Source organism: Cyrtonyx montezumae, unplaced genomic scaffold (assembly GCF_038088225.1).
Source record: "Cyrtonyx montezumae isolate F1298 unplaced genomic scaffold, pur_monq_1.0 scaffold_0, whole genome shotgun sequence".
NCBI lineage: Eukaryota > Metazoa > Chordata > Aves > Galliformes > Odontophoridae > Cyrtonyx > Cyrtonyx montezumae.
The window spans coordinates 2338028-2358789 of record NW_027071824.1 but is presented as its reverse complement, the minus strand read 5'-3'; the positions used below and the strand labels follow the sequence as shown (position 1 = coordinate 2358789).

Genomic DNA, 20762 nt, shown 5'->3' with positions numbered 1-20762 from the left:
CCTGTGCTGCACATCAGTGGCATGCTTACCTCCTGATCACAGAGCTGACAGTCTGTCAGTAACAGAGCTGGAAGCCTAACAAACCTAAGCAAACTTCATCAAGCACTAGTTTTCCCTCTAACTTCATGCAAAAAGCCACATACCACAACAGCAGTGGAGAAGTACAACCTTCATCAAAGTCCATTCACAACTCCTAGATCAGAGCAACAAGGCTGTGGAAGTAAACTGCTTTTCAGATGTGATGGGTAAGTGTACACTAAAAAGCCAGTCCTTGTTTCAGGCATCTGAAAAATTCTGCTTTGCCCTCCCCAGACAGCCTTTCAAACTGAGCCTCAGCAATACTTCTAAACACTTGATGTCATATTGATGATCAACTGTCTTATCACACCAACCTACTCGTGCTTACCTTTGTTCTAAGGCTCTATTCAAGGCTATGCTACAAGCCAAGTTGTATTACATAAAGCTTTTATTGGTCCTTATCAGCAAAATACTCATATATGCAGTCAGTTTCTCAGAAATCTCAACATATGCCTAGCTGTCAGGTAGCAAACTAGGGCATGCAGCAGTTTTCCAGTACTTCCATTACAATTATAGTCGAAAGCCAAAGGCAGTGTTATTAGTTACCAGCTGTCCCAGACTGCCACCCACTGGCCTCCAGGAACACAATCTGTGCTGCAACTGGTACTTTTCCAAGTAAACCTGTTTCAGACATTGAAGCCAACTGTGATGCACTCTACTGGCATAGCTAACAGAAGGCAGCTTCCTGCAAAGCAACCGTGTCACTGACAAAGACTGCTTTATGCTGTTTTCTTGCAGTTATTGTGTAATTTGCTGACTACAACGTTTGAATAAAACTGTAATTACACAGGCTTCAGAATTTTTTAATCTGATCAGATTAGTATTTTAAGCAAGGCTACATCAAACTTTCTTAAAGCCAAACTCCTGAGAAGGCTATAAGAAAAAATACAGACAACCCAAGTGTTCAGAAAAACCCATTACAGAAATGGTATTTTGCTGCCAAGCACCATAAGCAAGGCAATACTACTTTCCCTATAAAACATGAAATAGGTACAACTGGACATGAAGCAACCACAGTTCCTGTGAGCCACAGACACATCCATCAAGGTACAGCTGGCATTCAAACAGCCTAGGAACCTCAGCCTGCCGTTCTCTGAATGAAGGAGACAGCAGAAGGTGCAGTGTACAGTTCTAGGAAAAGTTTGCCTGCATGAACACCCCAAGACAACTGAACAGAGTTTCCTTGTTACAAGCATTGCTACCTACCTAACAACTGTAAGCTGTTGTGGTTGCCAAGAGCAACACAGAGGAGCCCAAATAAGCAGTAAGCTATGAGAGAGTAAGCAACTGAACAAGCTTGTCTGGTTGACATCTCTTCTGACAGTCTGATCAGAGCTAGCCAGCTTTCAGCACAATTAGAAGTTCAAATGACAGAAATACGCTCAAATTTCTTTTACTCAACAGAAAGCTGTTTCTAGAAGGGCACAGCTAGCTGACCCATATCCACACCTGACAAACAATAGCCACACTGTCATCCCACATTAGAGTTTGTAAGCCAAGTTGCCTAGATGTGGTAGTGAACACCCAAGTTGGCCACACGAAGTTTAAAGATATTCAGCTTCCACATTAGTCTGACAAGGGCCATGCTTGCAGCAGCCTTGAAGTTTCGAGCAGCCTCCTGGTGCTAGCAGGAAATGTCAAGATCAATAAGACATAAATGAAGTGCTGTAAAGTGGTTTGAAGGAGTCCAAGCCATCCAGAGCTAACAATGGTTTAAGAAAGGTTTTGTTTCCTTGGCATATAGCACATAGCAACCAACAGTTCAAGAATGCTTCTCAAGCAGCAGCATGATCTCAGATCCCCATATTTCACATCAACATCCATTTCAAGAGCAATCCTACTTTGTTGTCAAATATGCATCTCCATTGAACAGAATAAAAAGCTCCAGGTGATAAGTAATGTGATAATTCTGTACCCGAATTGGCCTCAGTATGTCATTTATATCCCACACAATGTCTTGCCATAGACCAACAGATTGTTTCATCAGATATCTTTATTTGCTGTTATCACCCAAGTGTACAAATACTGAATGTAGTTATACAAATTCAAAATATACTGTAGTAGAAATCCATCTGGGAATTGGAATGTTAAGATATTTGCTTTATAAAATTTCTACACAATTCATTCTCAGTCCCACTTGCAAGTTTCAAATATATCAGGTCTACGACAACAGATTGCTTTGCGATCCTGCAAAAGAGGAATTCTTCTCCAAAAACATTTTCTGCTAGAGGAAGAACCAGTCGACAGCGAATCTTTATATTTGACTCATTTTGAGTTATCAGTCAACAGGATGTTAGCTACATCCACTCGACTCATACACAATTCCGCTCTCATTTATTCCAAGAAAGTCAATATATCACTACCAACATATTTAAGTATTAGTCAAATAATTTCAGGGACAATATTTATGTTAAGCTAATGGAATTGAGCCAATAAGTTACCCCAGCCATTGAGTGCAATTGATTTTTTAATTCCTTCACATTTTCAGAATAAGGCTCCTTAGTTCTTGAACAAGTCAATACAGCTTTGCAGGAGAGAGACGTTATTCTGGAAAGGAAGAGAATTAGTTTCAGGTGAGTTGGACTGACTTTCCTGCTTTCAACAATGAAGGAGCTTTCAAGATCTCAGGTCTGTCCCCAGATTTTGTAGCTTATGGCAGCAATTAAAGTGTACTCCAGAAACAAGTACTCAACCAATGTGTCAAAAATCAGCCAGCAGACTGCTCCTCTCTGTAAACCTGCAACTGTGACTTTGTCTGAGCCTTTCTTATATCAAATTTAAGAACAGCACTGAAGTAGCTGCCCATAATGAAGTCTAAGGCAATCACGGAATGGAAGATTAGACTCTTTAAAAGACTTCCCAAAAGAAGTTAGTTACCTATTCTTCAGGCTTCCCACTTTGTTCTCTATATTAGCAGATCCTACAATTAGTGTATGCATTCCTACATTAAGATGACAGCATGCAACTTAGCCTCCCCATCCTACTTTGAGGTTCCTCAGCACAGTGTCTCCCTTCACAAGGCCAAATGAGAAAAGTCAGCTAGATCACAAACTGCAGAACATGCCCACAGCTCTCAGTAACACATCCACAGCTGCCCAGTATCAGGCATATTCAGGAGGTGTTAAATCCCATGCATGGAGCAGCATCACAGGACATTAAATGAGAAGATAGAGTGCTACATGCTAAACTGAGAATTCTTACAGGCAGCAGGCCAGTGTCCTAGGAGTGACAGGCTGAAAACATTTGTCCATACAGCCTAAGTCTGCTGTATATACAAATACTTACAGACTTAAATTCCTTTCCCCCTCCTTCTCTAGATCTCCATTAGAGAACCTGACTGTTCTGTATGAAACCTCACAAGTTGCACATCAGTCACTTCTCTCAAGCTACTTCTGCTTAAATCTAAAGAACACACCTTTGCATGTTTTATTTCCAGTTCTGCCATTTCAATTAGGTTTTTGCGGAAGGCTGTTATTCTCTTCTGTTTGAAGCTTATCAATTCTGTAGGAAGAAAGAATAAGCACAGATAAGACAGATGTTCAAAATAGTGACTGAAGTTTTATGAACACCCCTTGGGTTTCATGTTGTACAACTCCAGTACAGCGTTTGACCACAAAAAGATTTAAGAGCCAAGGCTTGCTGTTTCCAGCCAGAAAATGCACTGAATCACATAACAGTGCTATCTTAGTAGACTTTTTCTGCTCTAAAACAGAAGGGTTTTATACTATAAAAAATAGCAGGAATCAAATAGAAGTGAGCCACACCAGCTCTGGGAGAGGCTGGAGCACTTGGAAACTAGGAATAGGAAGGAAGTTGGGTGCAAAATGAAGGTATTTTTCTTTTTAAACACTGACTAAAAGAATACAACGAGGAAGCAGTATTTGAAATTTGGTATCGGGCACTCAGCACCAGGACAGAGCAAAAGCCTGTTTGCAGAGCTGTTTGATGTGGAAGCTGAGAACAAGAGTTCAGTCTAAAAAGCAAATGAGGGCTTATACTTACGGTTGATCTATGACTGACATTGCTCAGCTTCAGGCAATCACTCCTCAGAAGATATAGTCACATTAATTTTTACATGCATTTACACAGTCCATAGGAACTTCAGAATACTTGCTACAGGAGAGTGTTAGAAGACTACAGCTGTTCAAGTTCACATTGAAACCAAGACTGCACTAAAACCTCCCTTCAGGATAAGTACAGCAAAGTCTTTTTCACCTTGTTTCGCAGATTCTGAAATCTTTTCAAACTTCTGGTAACAATCCTGTTGATGTGCCTCAGCCAAGTTCACATCTTTGCTCTTTAGCCTGGCTTTGTCTAGAGCTTTGTTTGAATTTTCATAACCAACAAGAGCCCTTGCACGTCTGTACAGAAGATCCTGAAAGCAGACAAGAATAACGTGTGGAAATTTCAGAGGACTACAGTCCAACTTGAAGTTACAACTACTTCAGCAGAAGGTGTTTTTCTTCCAGCACTAGATTATGCTTTCTTCTAACAAGCTGTTCTGATATTGTTTACTCTTAGCAAAGCAATAGAAGCGTTCCACCAACACTTCACGTGCTCAAGAAGTGACTTATGCCTCAAATAAAAGAAGTTTGAGGGCTATTTTAGCCATCATTTCCCCCCTTTAAAATAGCTTTACCCTTCTGTAAAGCGGGCTCCCCACAAAGTAGTAATAAGACCACCTGAATTTCCTCAGTCCAGCATGGTATAAACTGTCATTTCATTCACTGTAGTCTATGTAGTTTGCCTAAAACTCTATACTAACTTTGACATAGAAAGCAGTACATGTCTCAGTGCCAATTCTCTCCTAACCTAGCAGCAGTATAGCCTTGACACCTAAGGAGTCCCCATCACACAGATGGGGTTTGTAGTGAATACCCCAGGGTACTGGGGTAGAGATCAGAGATACTATACTGGAAGAAGATGCCTGTCAATTTAACTACACTCCACTTCTCAGCATCTTCATGCCCCTGCAAGTAAAATATGTGATAGAAAATTTTGCCAGCAAGTGCTTTGCAGTTGCACCAACCTACCAAGACAGCTGGAAGTCCAGACTCCAGTAGCTGTCATGTTTACCACATATCCATGTGAAAGAGCTTCAGTACTTGGGATTTATTTAAGGATTTTTAATTGGTCATCAGCATTTTTAATGGGTCATAAATGCTGGAGGCATCAGAATACTGGAAACAAACTCAACTGGCTCTAACTCATAGGAATCCACTGAATTGTGGACAAAGAAGGCCAATGGTGTCATGAGGTACATTAAAAAAATGTCCAGCATATGGAAGGATGTTCTCTTCCCCCCCATACACACCCTAGTGAAGCCACATCTAGAGTGCTCTGCCCAATTCTGGGTTCCCCAGTTCAAAAAAGTCAGGGATCTCCTAGAAGGAATCCAATGGAGGGTGACAAAGACGATAAAGGGCCTGGAGCAACTCCCATAGAGCTTCTTTACTGTCAGAGTGACAAAACATTGAAACTGGCTGCCTAGAGAGGTTGAGGATTCTTCTTCTCTAAAGATGTTCAAAGACTTGTCTGGACACCTACCTGTGCAACGTACTACAGGGAACATGTAGTAGCAGGTGAGTTGGAATCAGTCTCTAGATATCCCCTCCAACTCCTACCATTCTGTAATTCTGAGTTCTTTACCTCTACCTGACAAAGAAACTGGTCAGAGAACTTAACCAGTCTAGTTCCATAACTGGACAGCAGTTGCATATAGTTTCTATTTTCTGCTGTCATTCAGAAGTGCCAGATTTCTTAAGAGAGACAAGGGTCAACCTTCCTGACTTCTCAAAGCACAAAGAAAATTGATTCACAATTCCCATAAAAATAAGCTTCAAAAAGAAAACAGTTCTCACCTTAGCAGCATCTATATTGAGCATGTAGTATCTCAACAGTTCAGAGAGTTTTAAGTCTTCATCAGATGAAACTCTACTCTCCACCTTCTGCAGAAGAGATTATAGAATCTGCATGTAACAGGACAACACCATCCAAGCTTACAGATTTTGTTATTTTTATTTCTCCCAAAGCTTCTCTTACCCTGAGTTTCTCAAAGAGCTCAGCAACTTTCAGCAAGTACCTCAGGGAGGAAAATGCATAAGCATTAGATATAGATAAGGGATTCAAAAAATGGTCTAGGTAGAAACATGGACAAAAGGTTTAATGCAAGAGGTGTTGATTTCTTCTTAACAGATCAGTAAAGTTGAGCAACTGGACACTATTTCAAGTGACAAACAAGTAGCATTAACAGCTTTGTAGAAAATTTCCCTCTGCTACTCCTCAAGAGTGACAGACTAGGTTGTTTTTTTTAATCTGTAAACTGTGCTAGCAAGGCTCAGTAAATTGTTATCAAGATGAATTTATCTTAGAATGACCAGGCTTCCACAGGGTAAAAGAGACCTACTATTTTGTAACTTCAGAGGTTCTAGTTGAAGCTGTAAATTTATTTAATTCCTTAGGATACAGGTGTGTAACTCCTCCTATACTCTGTGAGTTTGTAACATGAATAAAAGTCAAGGCTTCTACACTTAAGAAGCTTTGAGCAATACAATTCAGCTCTACTGCACAAGAGGCAAGAGATCAGTTAGGTTAATAACCAGTGCAACTGATACCTTTCTTCTGATGCATCTGGTAATCAGAGGAAAAAGTTTCAATGCCATTTGTGCACAATTCAAGAAACTGAAAATAGATATGACTCACTCCTCTGGATTTTCTGAAAACTTAGAATACCCAGACTCAGAATGTTATGAGCAATTAGCATTGCTTACTTTTTGATAACTGTAGGTTCTTCTAATGCCAGACTGTTCAAGCAAGCTGAAGTATAAATATAATCATCTGCAATATCTGCAAGAACAAGAGAAGGTTTTCAGGCTGCAGAAATCACTAAATCCAGTGAGACTACAGGTCTTTAGAAAGGTCTTTGAAAAGATTCACTTTTACGAGATCTTGTCATCTTATCCGCTTTTGCACATGCATCCTTGATTCTGTTGTGGTAGTTTACAAGAAAAGTCTTCTCTTGCTCAAAAAAGTCATCTACTTCCTGAAAAAGAGTATAACCTGTTAAGTTACTTTACCACAAAAAGTTTGCACAGGCAGTTTCTATTTAGGGAGGGGTCTAAACAGACACCATTAGTCACCTGAGTGTCATGTCTGTCAATCTCTTTTGAAAAGTAGAGTTCAAGAAAAGACCCTGAGAATTTTTAAGTATTTGATAAGGCTTTTTTTTCTTAAACACATTGACTATTGACACAACCATTCAGCACTGCAGGCTGTCTGAAGTAACCAGAGAGCCCTCAAGGCTAACAGCTGTTGGAATTTCACTTCCCACGCCTTTAACAGTAGAGTAGCCAAATATTAAAGTTTACAAGCTTATTTCAAATCCATACAAAACATATTTACTGTAATACCAGCTTCATGACAATGCGTTTAAAATAGCAAGTCTATTAGAAAGAGCTACCGTGGCAACAAGGTAGAAAAGCTGAAGCTGAACCACTTACAGAAGCCCTTGATTTTAAAGGTGCAGAAACGATAACTTACATTTATTTAGACCTCTGAAGTAGACAAAAGCATGCTTGCTGAAGGTGAGATTCCCTCTTCCCCAACAGCATCATGTGTTAGAGCAATTCGTGCACATAAGGTTCTTGAAATACACTCAAGATATTAGCAGTTCATATCCTCAGAGCATTTTTTTTTTAAATAGTCAAAATTAACATAGGCTACTCAGCACACCTTGGGCTAGCAGTAAGGTTAGCAGTAGTAACTCTAAACCTTGCATACATTAAGTCCAAAGCAAATAATTAATGCACCTTAAGAAGTAAGAGGCAATCAAGAATCAGGCAAACAGGAGGTAAACAAACTACCTTACCTTGACTCCAGACAAAAGGATTTCATCTGCACTCTTCACCACACTTTTTAGAAGAAAACCAAGCATCTCTTTTGTGTTTTTCCTCCGGACACTCAACTAGAAAGAGAAACCAAGACAGCTTCAAAGTAATCCAGGGCAGATGCAGGGAGAAGATGACTATTTTAACGTTTACAGAATAATAACATCACTTATGTCTGATGTTTGATAGAGCAGCCTGATTTGCAAGCTCTCCTTAACACCACTGTAAGTTCTATAAAAGATGGTACAGGTAACAAATAGCTTCACTAGAAGTTCAACTGTTTTACATAGATTTTACTCATTCCCAAGAACAGCTCAGTTTCTCCCTAGCTAACATCAATCAGCATCCACAACTTATGAGGTACAAAATTGATGCAGTACTAACTTCAGCACATGCAATATTCTTCATTTTAAGGACCATGAAAGAGACAGTATAAACATGCTTACACAATATTTGTTCTCAAGATCCAAGCACACATCAAGTTGGCTTCCTAAGTAACCTGAATACAGTTAAGAAATGCTATGAGATTTGCAACAAAGTGACCTAAAGACAGACCTTCATCTTTTAATCATTTCGCAGAACTACTACTGGCAACATCTTGCTGACACAGTGTAGATTTATGTAACATTCCGGTCTAACCACACAGAAGAGCGATAGCACTTGTAAAACCCTGCCTCACATGGAAAGTGGAAAGTGCCTTACATCCTGGTCATACTCCAAGAACACACAAAAATTGTGGTCTTTGCTGAGCACAGGGTGAGAAGAAATTCGCTGAAGGAAGATTTCATGTGATGATACAGTCTTCTTGAAGACAGCAAGGTATTCACTGAAAGAAAAAAGACAGATCCATCTGCAACTTCATTGTACAAAGAACTGCTTCAGGTTTTCCAATAAAAGTATTCAGTGTGCTTCTGAAATAGACAGCAATTGAGAAGCTATATTCAGTCTCTAACTAGTAAGTTTTCCAGTTTGAGAGCTTTATCAACTCCCTAATTCAAAAATTTTACAGAATATCAGGAAGCAGCACCTTCAACATCAGTTACTACTAAAGATATTGCTCTCCCAGAAAGCTGCTTCACATTCAGTCTTTAGCATCAGACTCATTCTACTTACGCTTCTAGCTCTTGCTTCATTTTGGCAAACTCCTCTTTAGTCATAGATACTTCTCCTTCCCCCAGTTTCTGCATCTTCTCTCTGGGACCATCAAAGTCAGGCTTTGAAGGTGCTGGAGGTATCTAGCAAATGAATAATTGGTTAGTGATAGATAGTAACAATCCTAAGCTTTACAAAGTTATTTCTAGCAATCTAGAGAAGGCATTCATTGTGCATGGTGCTGTCAAGCCAGCGAGGCCCTGCAACCAGGAAGCTTAGATGTCTAAGTCTTTCATTGTCCCTCCTAGCTCAGTGCTATTCCTGCCCTTTGAAGCCAACCAAGAGAAAATCTCTACTATGCACACCATAGCCAGCTGCCTGCTGTGGCAGTTGAATAATCCTAAGACAAGACAGACTACTTAATAGAACAGTCTACTGTGTCACCTTCAGGCAGATTTAAGTCCCACTGTGGAGTCAGGGACCATGGCCTGCGGCTCTTTTGCTGCTCCCCGCCAATCCATAGGAAAGGTTAACACTAGAGCTGTACCACTCAAGTGAGTAACCAAAGCAGAAGAAGCATAAGGAGTACCCAAGTCATGAAACACTAGCAGCAATGGTAAAGCAGACCTCATGTCTTTACTACTCTCCACATTAAATTACCATGGCACTTTAAGAACCACATTTTTCAGGAACTACTTACAATGAGTCCTGCATACTCCTCAGTTTCACTGAGTGTGTCATGCAGCCACACGAAATCTTCATGCTGCCTAGTAACTGAAAACTCAGAACTTTGAAAAGCTGGCAGTGTAGTCTGGAAGAGAAGATAAGGAAGCCCCACTGTTTTGTAAATGAGTGCTTTTAGAAACAGTTCTGCCTATTTTCAAAGGAAGCTATTTTGCCTAGTAAGAGCCTCGCCTACTCCCTTTCAGCTGAGCTGGCACTCAAATGAGGGCCTTACTAAGGACATTATTTGAAGAAAAGGCAGTGCTGTAGAACAGCATTAATACAGTTTATTTTGTGGCATCTCACAGTAGCTGCTTTCTCCCACCCCCACCCCAGCCTTCCAAGCTATTTTTTTCTTTAAAGTAAAGCCAACATAGTGTATCAGTTACCTTGTCTCTTAAGGGAGTATTCAAGTCTTAAAAAGTATAAGGGTTTGTCTTTATACCCTCGGGCCACCTTTAAGTGGAAAAGCTCTATTTAATTAGATTTCCCTCATTGCCAAATCCATCTTTGCAGGTATGCATATTACAAATACACAGATTACTTGCATCATATTCACAAAAACCACCTTCTAGCCCCATTATCTTACCTTAGTATGTACAGTGAACTTTACTCGGTCCTTTTCACTCAGTGCATCAGGTATATCGATTTGGAGAGAAGGATCTACATTCAGGTCTACAGATACAGACCTCAGCTGCAACACAATTCACAAAACAAGCTCTGGTCAAGCATCAAGTAGGTTTAGTGAAGCTAAATTGGTCATTGGCATTGTCAACAAGAAGCATATTGCAGCAGACTGCTGCCCCGAGGAGCAGTACACAAGGGGGTATCCAACAAGCTCAACACAACCCCCCCTTCCAAGTGCATAAGCTAAGAAGGCTGTTACTTAAGAGTCCACAGACCCAATTGTTAGGTAACACACTAAGGGCATTAGTGAAATATTCCTAGAAAGAAATATCTTCCCTCCAGCTTATTTACTTAAGTACATCAAGTCAAAGTCTGATAAATCATGTTGAAGAGAGTAACACTAATAATTCTCCTCATTATTCTGTACCTCCACAATACATGGAATAACAGCTCTATAGAGCCTAGCCTCGTTATCTGCTTACTTATCCTTACATCAGACAGCTGCACCAGTCTGGCACAAGAATTAAATGGCTTATCTACCACAAAGGGCAACCCAAAAGCAAAAACTGTGTGCTTCTTCCACAGGCTCAGCTTGGTTAGTGCTGCTACTCTGATCTCCCAAGACCACCACACATGACATTAAATTCCACAGTGGTATTTCCACTAACTGCTCTAACTGCTGTGAAGATTTCTTTGCCCCTAGGGAAAAATTGAGTAGATACATAAAACCTTAGACTCCCACATGTCTAAGAAACAACTCTGCCAGAAACAGGACCAAGACCTAAGAATACCAGGGCACTAACACTACATCTGTATAATCTTATTTTCAAATACCTTCCATCAAGTTAATAAGCAGCATATGTGCATTCTGGCAGCTAAAGAAAGCCCCAGTGAGCAAGAATGAGAACTAGTCTCAGAGACACCTGAACTTTGCTTTATGAAAGCTATTTATACTTGTAACTACAAGTCTCTGAATTCAAGTCTTATCCTCCCTAGACAGAGCCTCTGCCTGGCAACATTTTAGCACTATTTCCTTCTACTTGGAGCAGCTATGAAGAGGTTTCTGAGCACGCTATATGGATGGGCTTCAAATAAACTCTTTACAGGAGATCACAGAGCATAATATCAGGTTCAACAAAGACCAGATTTGCCCTCCCAGTGATTCAGACAGGGGCTTTAAACAGATTCAGTGCCTTCCTTAGCAGGAGACACCACTTCTTCCCAACAGCTTAAGTCCAGAATATCATTTCAATGGCACTTACTTTTTCTACAACAGGGGATTAGCCTTCTCAGTCAAGGATGTAATGTTAAAGGAGCCTGAGTTCCATAAGTCACAGCCCTGCAGATATTCCTTATGAAGATAATGCTTTTGGACTTACAGCAGATGAGGCTGTGACAATCACCACCATGCTCTGGGATGCCATGGATGTGGCCAGGTTACGCTGAACCTTACTGCTTTTAAACACAAGCTATAGTTGTTTCCTCCCTCTGGTTTACGAATTGAGATTCCTTCAACTTCTTGTACTCCACTGCTTGTACTCAAATATTCAGGGCAAACAGCTTCAGACAGCTACATGACCTCAGCAGGAAGCAAAAGACTCTAGGCATATCTCAGCATAGGCAACTGGCAATTATCAATATATGCATCCAGTTCCTACATCAAGTAGATGCAAAGATGCAACTATCTAGATAGCAAGAAATACAAGCTATTGCTATGAAGAACACAAGTTACTGCCAATTTCAGACCTCTGTTCTAGAAGCCTGCAAAAGCCCCAGCCTACATTATGGTGGTTCTTGCATTACAAATCTTGTCTTGTAAGAGGCTCTTTCCTCAGTGTTGCAGTCCAACAAATCATTCTTATTTCCTGCATAAGGGAGAAACTGCTGATGAAGGCCACAACACAGGAAGTTTGCTGAAGAACAACTGTCAGAACTGGGCCAAATTCCGAAGCTACTCTTCTAAAGATGATTTTGAATGCATTCCCAGGAAAAAAGTTCAAGAGCTGGGCTGAGGCAATGCCATTTCACCGCCTTGCAGCATACTGGCTAACAGAAGCTAAAAGCCTGCACATACCACCTGCTAACCACAAATCCAACACTGAATAGCACCAGACAGCATCTGAGCAAGGCCATCATAACACATTGTCTGAATGCTGCCTTAAGCTTCTGTAAAGCTGCAGAAGAACTGATGAGAGGTTGTCCTTTTTAAGGTGAAAGCTTCACTTCCAAGAGCTTTGGAAACCTCCCTCCCCCTTGTCTTGCCATCTGTGAGCAGCAATCCAGACCTGGCAGACAGCAAGTCTCCCTGCTAGCCCACAGAGGACACAGCTGCCATGTTGGCATGCATCTGCCCTTAGCCAGGCTGCTGCTGGCTAGACTCCAGCTACCACTAATATTTAACTGTTGGCATATAAGCTCAGGCCCCCACACCTAGGAGTGGGATACCCCAAACACTGTGTTTACAGAACATACCCTGGAAGGGCAGCCCTAGCAGTCCAGACACTGCTTAGCTCCAAATATATGTGACACCTAGCACCACGGGGACCCAAGCCACTGAGTGAGGCTGTTCTTCACATTGCTGTGCAGGTATGCACCCCCCACTCCCCTCCAGGAATGGGGGGATGAAGCAGCACAGTGGTGTGGCTCAGAGGTCACCAGCAGCAGCCCCACCACACCACTCAAGCACTAGAGGAAGGCTAGGTAGAAGGCCACCATCCAGAGAACAGTTTCACAGGGAGCAGAGCTTGTAGTTTTTTGCCACCTGAATGGAAGGAAATTTTCAGCATCTCCCAGCTGCTGTGATGGCAGATAACACCAGCAGCCAAAGTGAGATGCAGCCCCTCTTACTGCGTTTTGCATCCTGCTTACTTATCTCCACTGTCCAAACAGGATCAGCAGAACTAACAATACAAACTGCTGAGTCTGTGAAAAGTATGATAAGCCAAAGGAAACTGCCTCCTCTCAGCTGAACTACAGGAAAGGTTACACAAACCAGCCAGTCCTGAATCTGGGAGCTTTCTTACTGTCACAGAGGAAGTAACCTGTTATTAGACACTTCTCAGCTCTCCATGCCTAGCAGCTGCTCGCACAGGAGGTATGGATGGATATACAGACACAAGATGGTACTGTTTTTTCAGATCAGAACAATTTGGCAAGAACGTGGAACCTACAACTTAGCGTTCCCCAGGAACACTCCTTAAGCAGTGCCCCAGCAGGGCCTCAATTACAAAGAGCAACTGGGAGTCATCAGGAGTGCACTGCAAAGCAGTACAGACGAACACATCGCTCATAACAAGTGGGTCCAAAAAAAACAACAGAACAAGAATCAGGAGCTACTTGCTGAAAGTCTTGCACCTCTCCTACTCTAAACATCTGCTATAAACACATGATGACCTAGACTATGCATGAAGATCACTGCAGGCTGAAACATCAAGCATTACATTGTTGGAGAACAGCACAGGATTATCAGCTCTACCCAAAGTCCTAGCATTAGATCTTTCAGTAGTAATATGAAACTGAAAATCAGAAAGCCACCAGTATTATTCTAGCCCTGTGAACATCCATGTGGCTCCTAACTTCAGGCCAGAGACCTTTCAAATTACACAATCATGGCAGAAAGGCTCACACTACAAAGGAAGCATTCACACTGCCCAGCTTTGTGCAGAGCACTGTTTCCCTGTAGCACTTCTCCATCGAACCAGAATCAAGGAGCTCTTACCACCCCCCTCTGCCCCCCTAAACTTAACAGCTCTACAAGGCACAAACACAGTGAGCACCCAGAGCAGATGCTCCATGCAAACCCTTGATCTCAACACCATCACCTGCCCTGGCTGCACTAGGGATTCATCTTTCAGGATGTGTTCACCATCACTCCTCCACAAGCAGCACTGAGAAAAAAAAACTGCTTACAGTCACAGGCAGGCTGTGCAGAACCTTCTTTCATCTCCGGGCCCCAAGACTTGTTCCTTTACCATATCAGGTACCCAGCCCAAGGTCTTACTGGGAAACCACCCCAGCTGAGCTCCTCAGCCTGCCATGCCTGACAGCTCTCCATCAGGAAGCATTTCTCAGCTAAGACATCATTGCTTCCTTCCTACAATGGGCAGAACCAAGGTTCCCCACTCCAGTAACCAGAATGCAGTCTGCCCTCCCTCACATTCTCAGTGCCAGGGGTACGACCAGAGCTCAGCAGCTGGTGAGAGCATGCAGGGAGGCGCCAAGGAGGGTGGCTCCTAAAGCAGCACAGCAGGGAAGCAGCTGAGTTGTGTTGGAAACCTAAACACTCCAACCAGGAGAACACAGCTACTTTCACCTCTCGTTTCCCTTTCTCAGAAAGATTTCAGAAGTTTATAGTTCACAACAACTAGAGCAACTTTTACAGTACCAATGCCTTCAGTCTCACATCTCTTCACCAACTTATATTGGGACCCTTAGGATTTCATGAGGATTCAAGAAAAGCTGGTCCCTGTTCAGTAAAGATACCATCCACCACAGCTATTACTTAACCTGACTGGGCAAGTAGAGGAGGACATCACACAGAGCTCTCCAGAAAAACAGATAATCATCACATTGATTGCTTCAGGACACACAGATATTATGGTCCTAATAAGGACACAGTGATAAATCATCCAATCTCAACACTGGAGAGAAAAGACAGCAAGGTGAACGTTACTTACCAATCCAGGCAGAATTTCACAGCAGTTTTTCTATTGCTTAAAGAAAAAAAAGTTGGACCACCTAAGTACAATCCAGTGCTGATCATCATCTACTCAGGCTTCAACTTAACAAACAAGTTTCTGATCAGGCCTCACTCAGCACGAACATGTCTTCACTCTTGCAAACTTCCAGTGGAAGGAAACAACCTCAGCCACAGAAGCTGCCTGGTTCTGGCAAGGGTCCCAAGCTACAGCTTTTAGAGTCACATTCTTTGGAATTTAGCATCAGTTTTGCATGACTATGTCACTTCTCCATTCTAACAAAAGAATCTGCCAGCACAAGCAACTGCATACAACATTTGATCGTTAGTGAAATAAGAACTCGTATTCATTCTCAATGTCAAATTAATCCATGGGTTTCCAGCATAACCTGACTTCCAGAAGGAGCAAGTAACTCTTCAAATGAGAGCTTACACTTCACAGAACCTTCTACCAATTGCCAGCCACAGCCAGCTCCCTTCTTGATCGCCTCCTTGTTGTCACTCAACCCACAGCCACAAATACAACGTCAGAAATAATTACATCTGCCGCTACCTAGCATCCATTGTTTCTTACAGAGTAGTCTAATTAAACCAGTTTAAGTGCTCTCTAGAGGCCACTAGAAGATCATGACATTTTCTGTCAGTTTCTGTAGGGCTTTCAGTTCCAGAGTTCCAACGTTTTCAGTTCAGTTTCAGCCTTGTTTCAACACCCAGGAGTTAACCAGCAGCCTTTCAGAGCAACCAGCCAGCACACATTAAAAGTGTTGCTTCCTAGAACTGCATTTCAGTCATATTCTGCACAAGTACCTTAGTATTCCCTTAAGATATTAAAAATGTCTGAAAGTACACTGCATGCATGCAGCAAGGAGCCAACGGTAGATGAGAAGCTTTGATTTTACAGCCTTCGTGACAGAACCACTATTGTTTCTCTGGCATTTGAAATAGCCTTGAAGTTGTCCAAGTTGCACATAACCAGGATAACTGAAGCAGGCTTCTCGTATGCAGATTTCACATAACTACTAACACTACAGAAAACTCTCCTAAACTTGTGATTTTCAGACTGTACAACACCAGTGGGGCAACAATTTTACTATTTCCTTAATCTTTGTTGTAAGCAAGGTGCCTTAGTTTGGACCCAGTGAAATGCTTCTCCTCATTGATTGTAGTGCTTTCTAAGAAAGCAAGCTGTATTGGTAGAGCACCTGTTGTCAGTGGCTGTGCAATAAACTGCCCTGATCACTTTGCCCTCCTGTCAGAGGAGTCCCAGCTTCGCCCTGCAGAAATCAAGCACTCCACAGAGGAAAGGCATTGTGTAAACAATACTGCCAGCATTCAGGGTTTCAACACTGCAAGCCCAAAGTCCCTAGCTTACCTTGCTCCAGCTAGCAGCTCATAGCAACTCCCTCCTCTCCAGGAGTTGAGCACCAGCTTTGTCAACACAAAGTTTACCCTGCCACAGCAATTCACCGGCAGAGCACAGCCTATGGCAAAGTCATCTGCAACACAAAGTATGCCCAGCTAAGATGGAAATTGTGCAACAGAAGCAAGCCCCTAAGCCATGCTCAGAATTTACAAGAATGTTTTGCTGACCTCCTGTAGTGAGGCCAGAACTGAAGAAAAGGACTCTGCAACATGTACAATCTTCATCTCCTTGGATCTGAGATTTTATCATGAGCCAAAACCACTATGCCAGCTTTACAGAGGTTTATATGCTAGATAGCACACTATTCCTACTTAGTAGCTTTCACCTTGCTAGCAGTTCATCTTCTTATGAAGTGTTTTCTTGCAGAAGAAAAGATCTAGTAGGCAACTCTTCCTTTCCAGAGCATCTAGCAGAAGTTGGCCAGAACAGAGAACTGCTGTTCAAGAGCACTAACAGCAGGTCTCTGGCTACAGAATAACAATATAACATTTCATCTTCTGCTGACTGTTGTAAAGAACAACCGTAACTCTTACTATTTTGACCTAGAACAGTATTTTGAACACTTAAGTCTGCAGTTAAATAATCAAGCATTTGAAGAAATCCAGTATACTCAGCTCAAGCTTTGCTTGGTAGTCCCACTGTTTGCTACACTTTCTGAAGTGCTTCTTCATCTCTGTTATACTGTCTTTCCCACTGCACCTCCAATCTCCCTTATCCTACCAACCCTCCCTTCCTCTTCCTCCATATCTTGAGGCTCTTCTGCTTTGACTACTCAGGGTCAGCTTTTAGTTTATACTCACCACCAATTCCTATTCAAGGTTAACACATAATGATGTTTCCTTCGTAGACAGAAGCTTTATCTACTGCCCACATACCTAAACAGGGACAAAGACAGCTGTGTTTCTATCTTCACTGCAGCTGCTGGAATCCCAAGACAGCCTTACTACCTGAAAATCTAGTTAATCTTTGGTCATTTACTGCTTGAGTTTAAAGCTACTTGAACCCTTAGTGGGAACATTTTCCCCTCCCTTCAGTGCTCCTGTCCATTATGTTAGAAAGGCAGATTAATACACAGTTACTCATTGCTACAAGACAGCTGATGTTTCACCTTTTCACCTGCAGGCTCTGCAGCCTACAAAGGCTTTCACTTGCTACTCTTAAGTGACAGATATTTTATTTAATGCTTATTGGTCAATGCAGAGCAGGAAGAAGTAGAAGTAGCAGCCTGTTTGCAATTCAAAATGAAGAACTAGAAGGCAAGACACTTCAGCTTTCATCAGTTCAATAAATCAAGTTTGTTTTAAAAGATTCATGTTCCAGGTAAGCAAATGGACAGAGAGAGGTTATTTAACAAAAATATTCAAGGTAGATGCATTTCACACATCTGGAAGGGACCTTAAATCCAAACCATTTTCAACCCCCAGCCGTGGGCAGGGCAGCCCTCACCGGCTCAGGCTGACCAGGGCCCCATCCAACCTGGCCTTGAACACCTCCAGGGATGGGGCACCACAGTTTTTCTGGGCAGCAGTGCCAGGGTATCATCATCTCTGAGTAAACATATTCCTCTTGATATCTAAACTAAATCTCCCCTTTCTTAGAGGGGCATTTCTAGCCTTTCAAGCCCTCCAAGGCACCTCTCAGAAGGTTTGAGAAGATAACTCTTAAGCAGTACAAACACCTTGAAGCACAATTCATCTCCTAGTAAATTCAGTTTAGGCATAATGCAAACTATATTCGGATATAACACTGCGGAGGCCAGCCAGGCAGCTGACCCCTGCTGGAAGCCTGCCTCACCTTCCACTCAAGGTGCTGGAGGCAGTTACTAAGCCACACAGACTAAACCAGGCAGACTACTTCATAAAACAGACACCTCCAAGCACTGCCTCCCATGAAACACCCCACGAAGTTCCCGTCTCACCCTTTAAGCCGCACTTCCTCCGAAGTAGCGCCCGACCGCAGCGAGCCATCCCGCACACGCTCAGCGCCGAGACCTCAGCAGCCAGAGCTTCGACGTCCCGAGGCGGCAGCACACACAACGCACAACCGGCGCCCGACGCGACAGCCGGAGCAGAAGGGAGGCACAGCCCAGTGACAGCTGACAGCCCCTCAACGCAGGCCCCCGGCCGGGACCGCAGCTCGCAGTGCTCGCAGCCCAGCGGAGCAGGCCCAGCGCAGGGCCGCCCAGCTCCCAGCACCAGCCGGCGCTGCCCGCTCACCTTGCTGTGCGCGCCGTCCCGCAGCAGAGCCATGTCCCAGCACCGCCAACCGCTCTCCTGCCGCCTCACGGCCGCCACCGCCCCTCATATAGCGCGGGGCGGGGCCGCTGCGCCCGGCCCCTCGGCGCGGCGGCCATCTTGGGTGAGGGCAGCGTGCCGCCTGCCTTCATCCAAGATGGCGCCGCAGGGCTTTTTTTAATTTATCTTATTTTTCTCTTCACACTTTAGGGAGCTTTTCGAAGACAAAAACACAAGCAAGAGGAAAATAGAAGATCTTTTTATCGGGGGATATGGAGTCGCGATTCTCCCCGCTCGGCGAGGAAGGGACAGCCGGGCTGGCGGCGATGAAGAACTACAAATCCCGACAGGCTGCAGGGCGCGTGCGCGCTGAGGGCGGCCGCTGTCGCGCATGCGCACAGGCGGCGGCGGGAAGCGTGGCGCGCAGGTAGCGGTGTTTGGCGTTTCGCTCTGAGGGAATGAGGACGGGATGGGGGCGGCTGGGCCGCCATAGCGGGCGCATAGCGGGCTCCGCAGTGCGGTGGATCCGGGTGAAGCTGTGCGGGCGTCGGTAGTACGGAGAGAAGGCTCTCTCATTAGGTTTGCTGCGGGAGAGTGCCGTCCTGCCGGGGCTTACAGGCTGCAGGGTCGCAGTCAGCAACCGAGTATTTCCCCTGCTCCGCAGTGCCTTTTTTAGTACCTTAGTGAGCTAATGCTGTTACTTGCTGGGTTGGTGACTGTAGGGGGGAAAAAAAATAAGCTGTGTTGTGTTTTTTTGTGGATGTGACCCCTCAAGCGGTCTGTGTTTCTCTCCTGTAGGCCACTTGTTCACATCCTGGGGAAACTTCAGTTGTTTTAGTGCAGGTGATGATGCTGGAGTTGCAGAATCAATGAGCTTGGGGAAGATAAGAGAAGTCCTCCTTTTTGCTTTTTTTTTCCACGTTGTTTTGTTTGGGCCTGGTTCTCCAGTGTGGCTCATTGTGCAGTAACTGAAGCAGCTCTAGCAGTCTTCAAACCCAAACTGAGAGAATGGAGAGCTTCAAATTCTGGTCTGTATGTGTGACAGTAAATCCAGGCCACCCCAGCCCTATTGCTTTCTTGTTAATGTAGGCTCTTTGCACAGAAATGTCACTGTGATTAAACAAGCAACACCTGTGGTTCTTCAGTCTGCTAAGTACAATGGTACTTTCTTAATGGTCGTAGAACCTCTTTTATCTTTATGGAATAGGATAGAACCAGACAAACTTTTTCCTTTGTTGTGTTTCGGTATATCGTGTGCACAAACTTTTCCAGACGTGTTGGAACATGAACAAAATAGGCTGTGAAGTTAAAATTTGAAGGATGTTACTGAAATGGTGCATGAGTATTATAGTAAATTAATTGTAGTGCTTGTAATATTGCACATTCTAAAAGCCCTATTATCTAAAGCAATAATTAGCCTAAGTTTACTCTTTAAAAAGATTGAGGGGGCACATTACTACAAGCAAGCTTTGTGCTGTATCAGGTATCATCTTGCAGTTAACACAAAGCCATTGTAAACTATTTCTCTTGTGCCCTGGCTAGCATAACAAATACACAGTGCTTGACCCAGTGTTTATTCTGTTCTGATTAATACACTTGGGTGACCATAGTAATGGTCATCAAACAATAGTTTGCAAAACTACAAGCTTAGATACTGTTCCACTGGAGTAAGTTGTCTTGATTTGGGTTTGTACTGCAATTCTAGTTGTCGTGTTAGATCAGTTATTACTTGCCCAAACCATACAAAATGAGTGTGAAAATGTAAAGCCAGTGAAGAAAAACTACAGTGTGTCTACTTAGTCCTGATTACGTTTCTACAGCTGGAATGTCTTGTCCTTCATAGATGAAGAACAATATTTATGGGAACAGAATCCAAGGTCTCACCCTTTCGTTACAAGATTCTTTGATCTGAACAGCTGCAGCTGGTATAGCCCTATTTTTTTTTTTACAGGCTGTTCTGTGTGACAGATTCCTGCACCCACTTTGCTGTCCCTGTGATTCCA

At 43.1% G+C, this 20762-nt stretch overlaps 1 protein-coding gene across 1 annotated transcript; it reads right to left on the bottom strand.

Annotated features, from left to right (window-relative positions):
- Window positions 1-1812: 1812 nt before the first annotated feature.
- Window positions 1813-18816, bottom strand: SNX5 (sorting nexin 5). The gene is made up of 13 exons (XM_065755445.1): window positions 18742-18816; window positions 10369-10473; window positions 9757-9867; window positions 9078-9199; window positions 8667-8790; window positions 7946-8041; window positions 7015-7120; window positions 6849-6924; window positions 6121-6160; window positions 5940-6026; window positions 4294-4453; window positions 3494-3579; window positions 1813-2625 (listed from the first exon to the last, which is right to left on the bottom strand). The coding sequence occupies exons 1-13, from the start codon at window positions 18772-18774 to the stop codon at window positions 2578-2580; spliced, it is 1194 nt and encodes a 397-aa protein (XP_065611517.1). The 5' UTR covers window positions 18775-18816; the 3' UTR covers window positions 1813-2577.
- Window positions 18817-20762: the final 1946 nt, after the last annotated feature.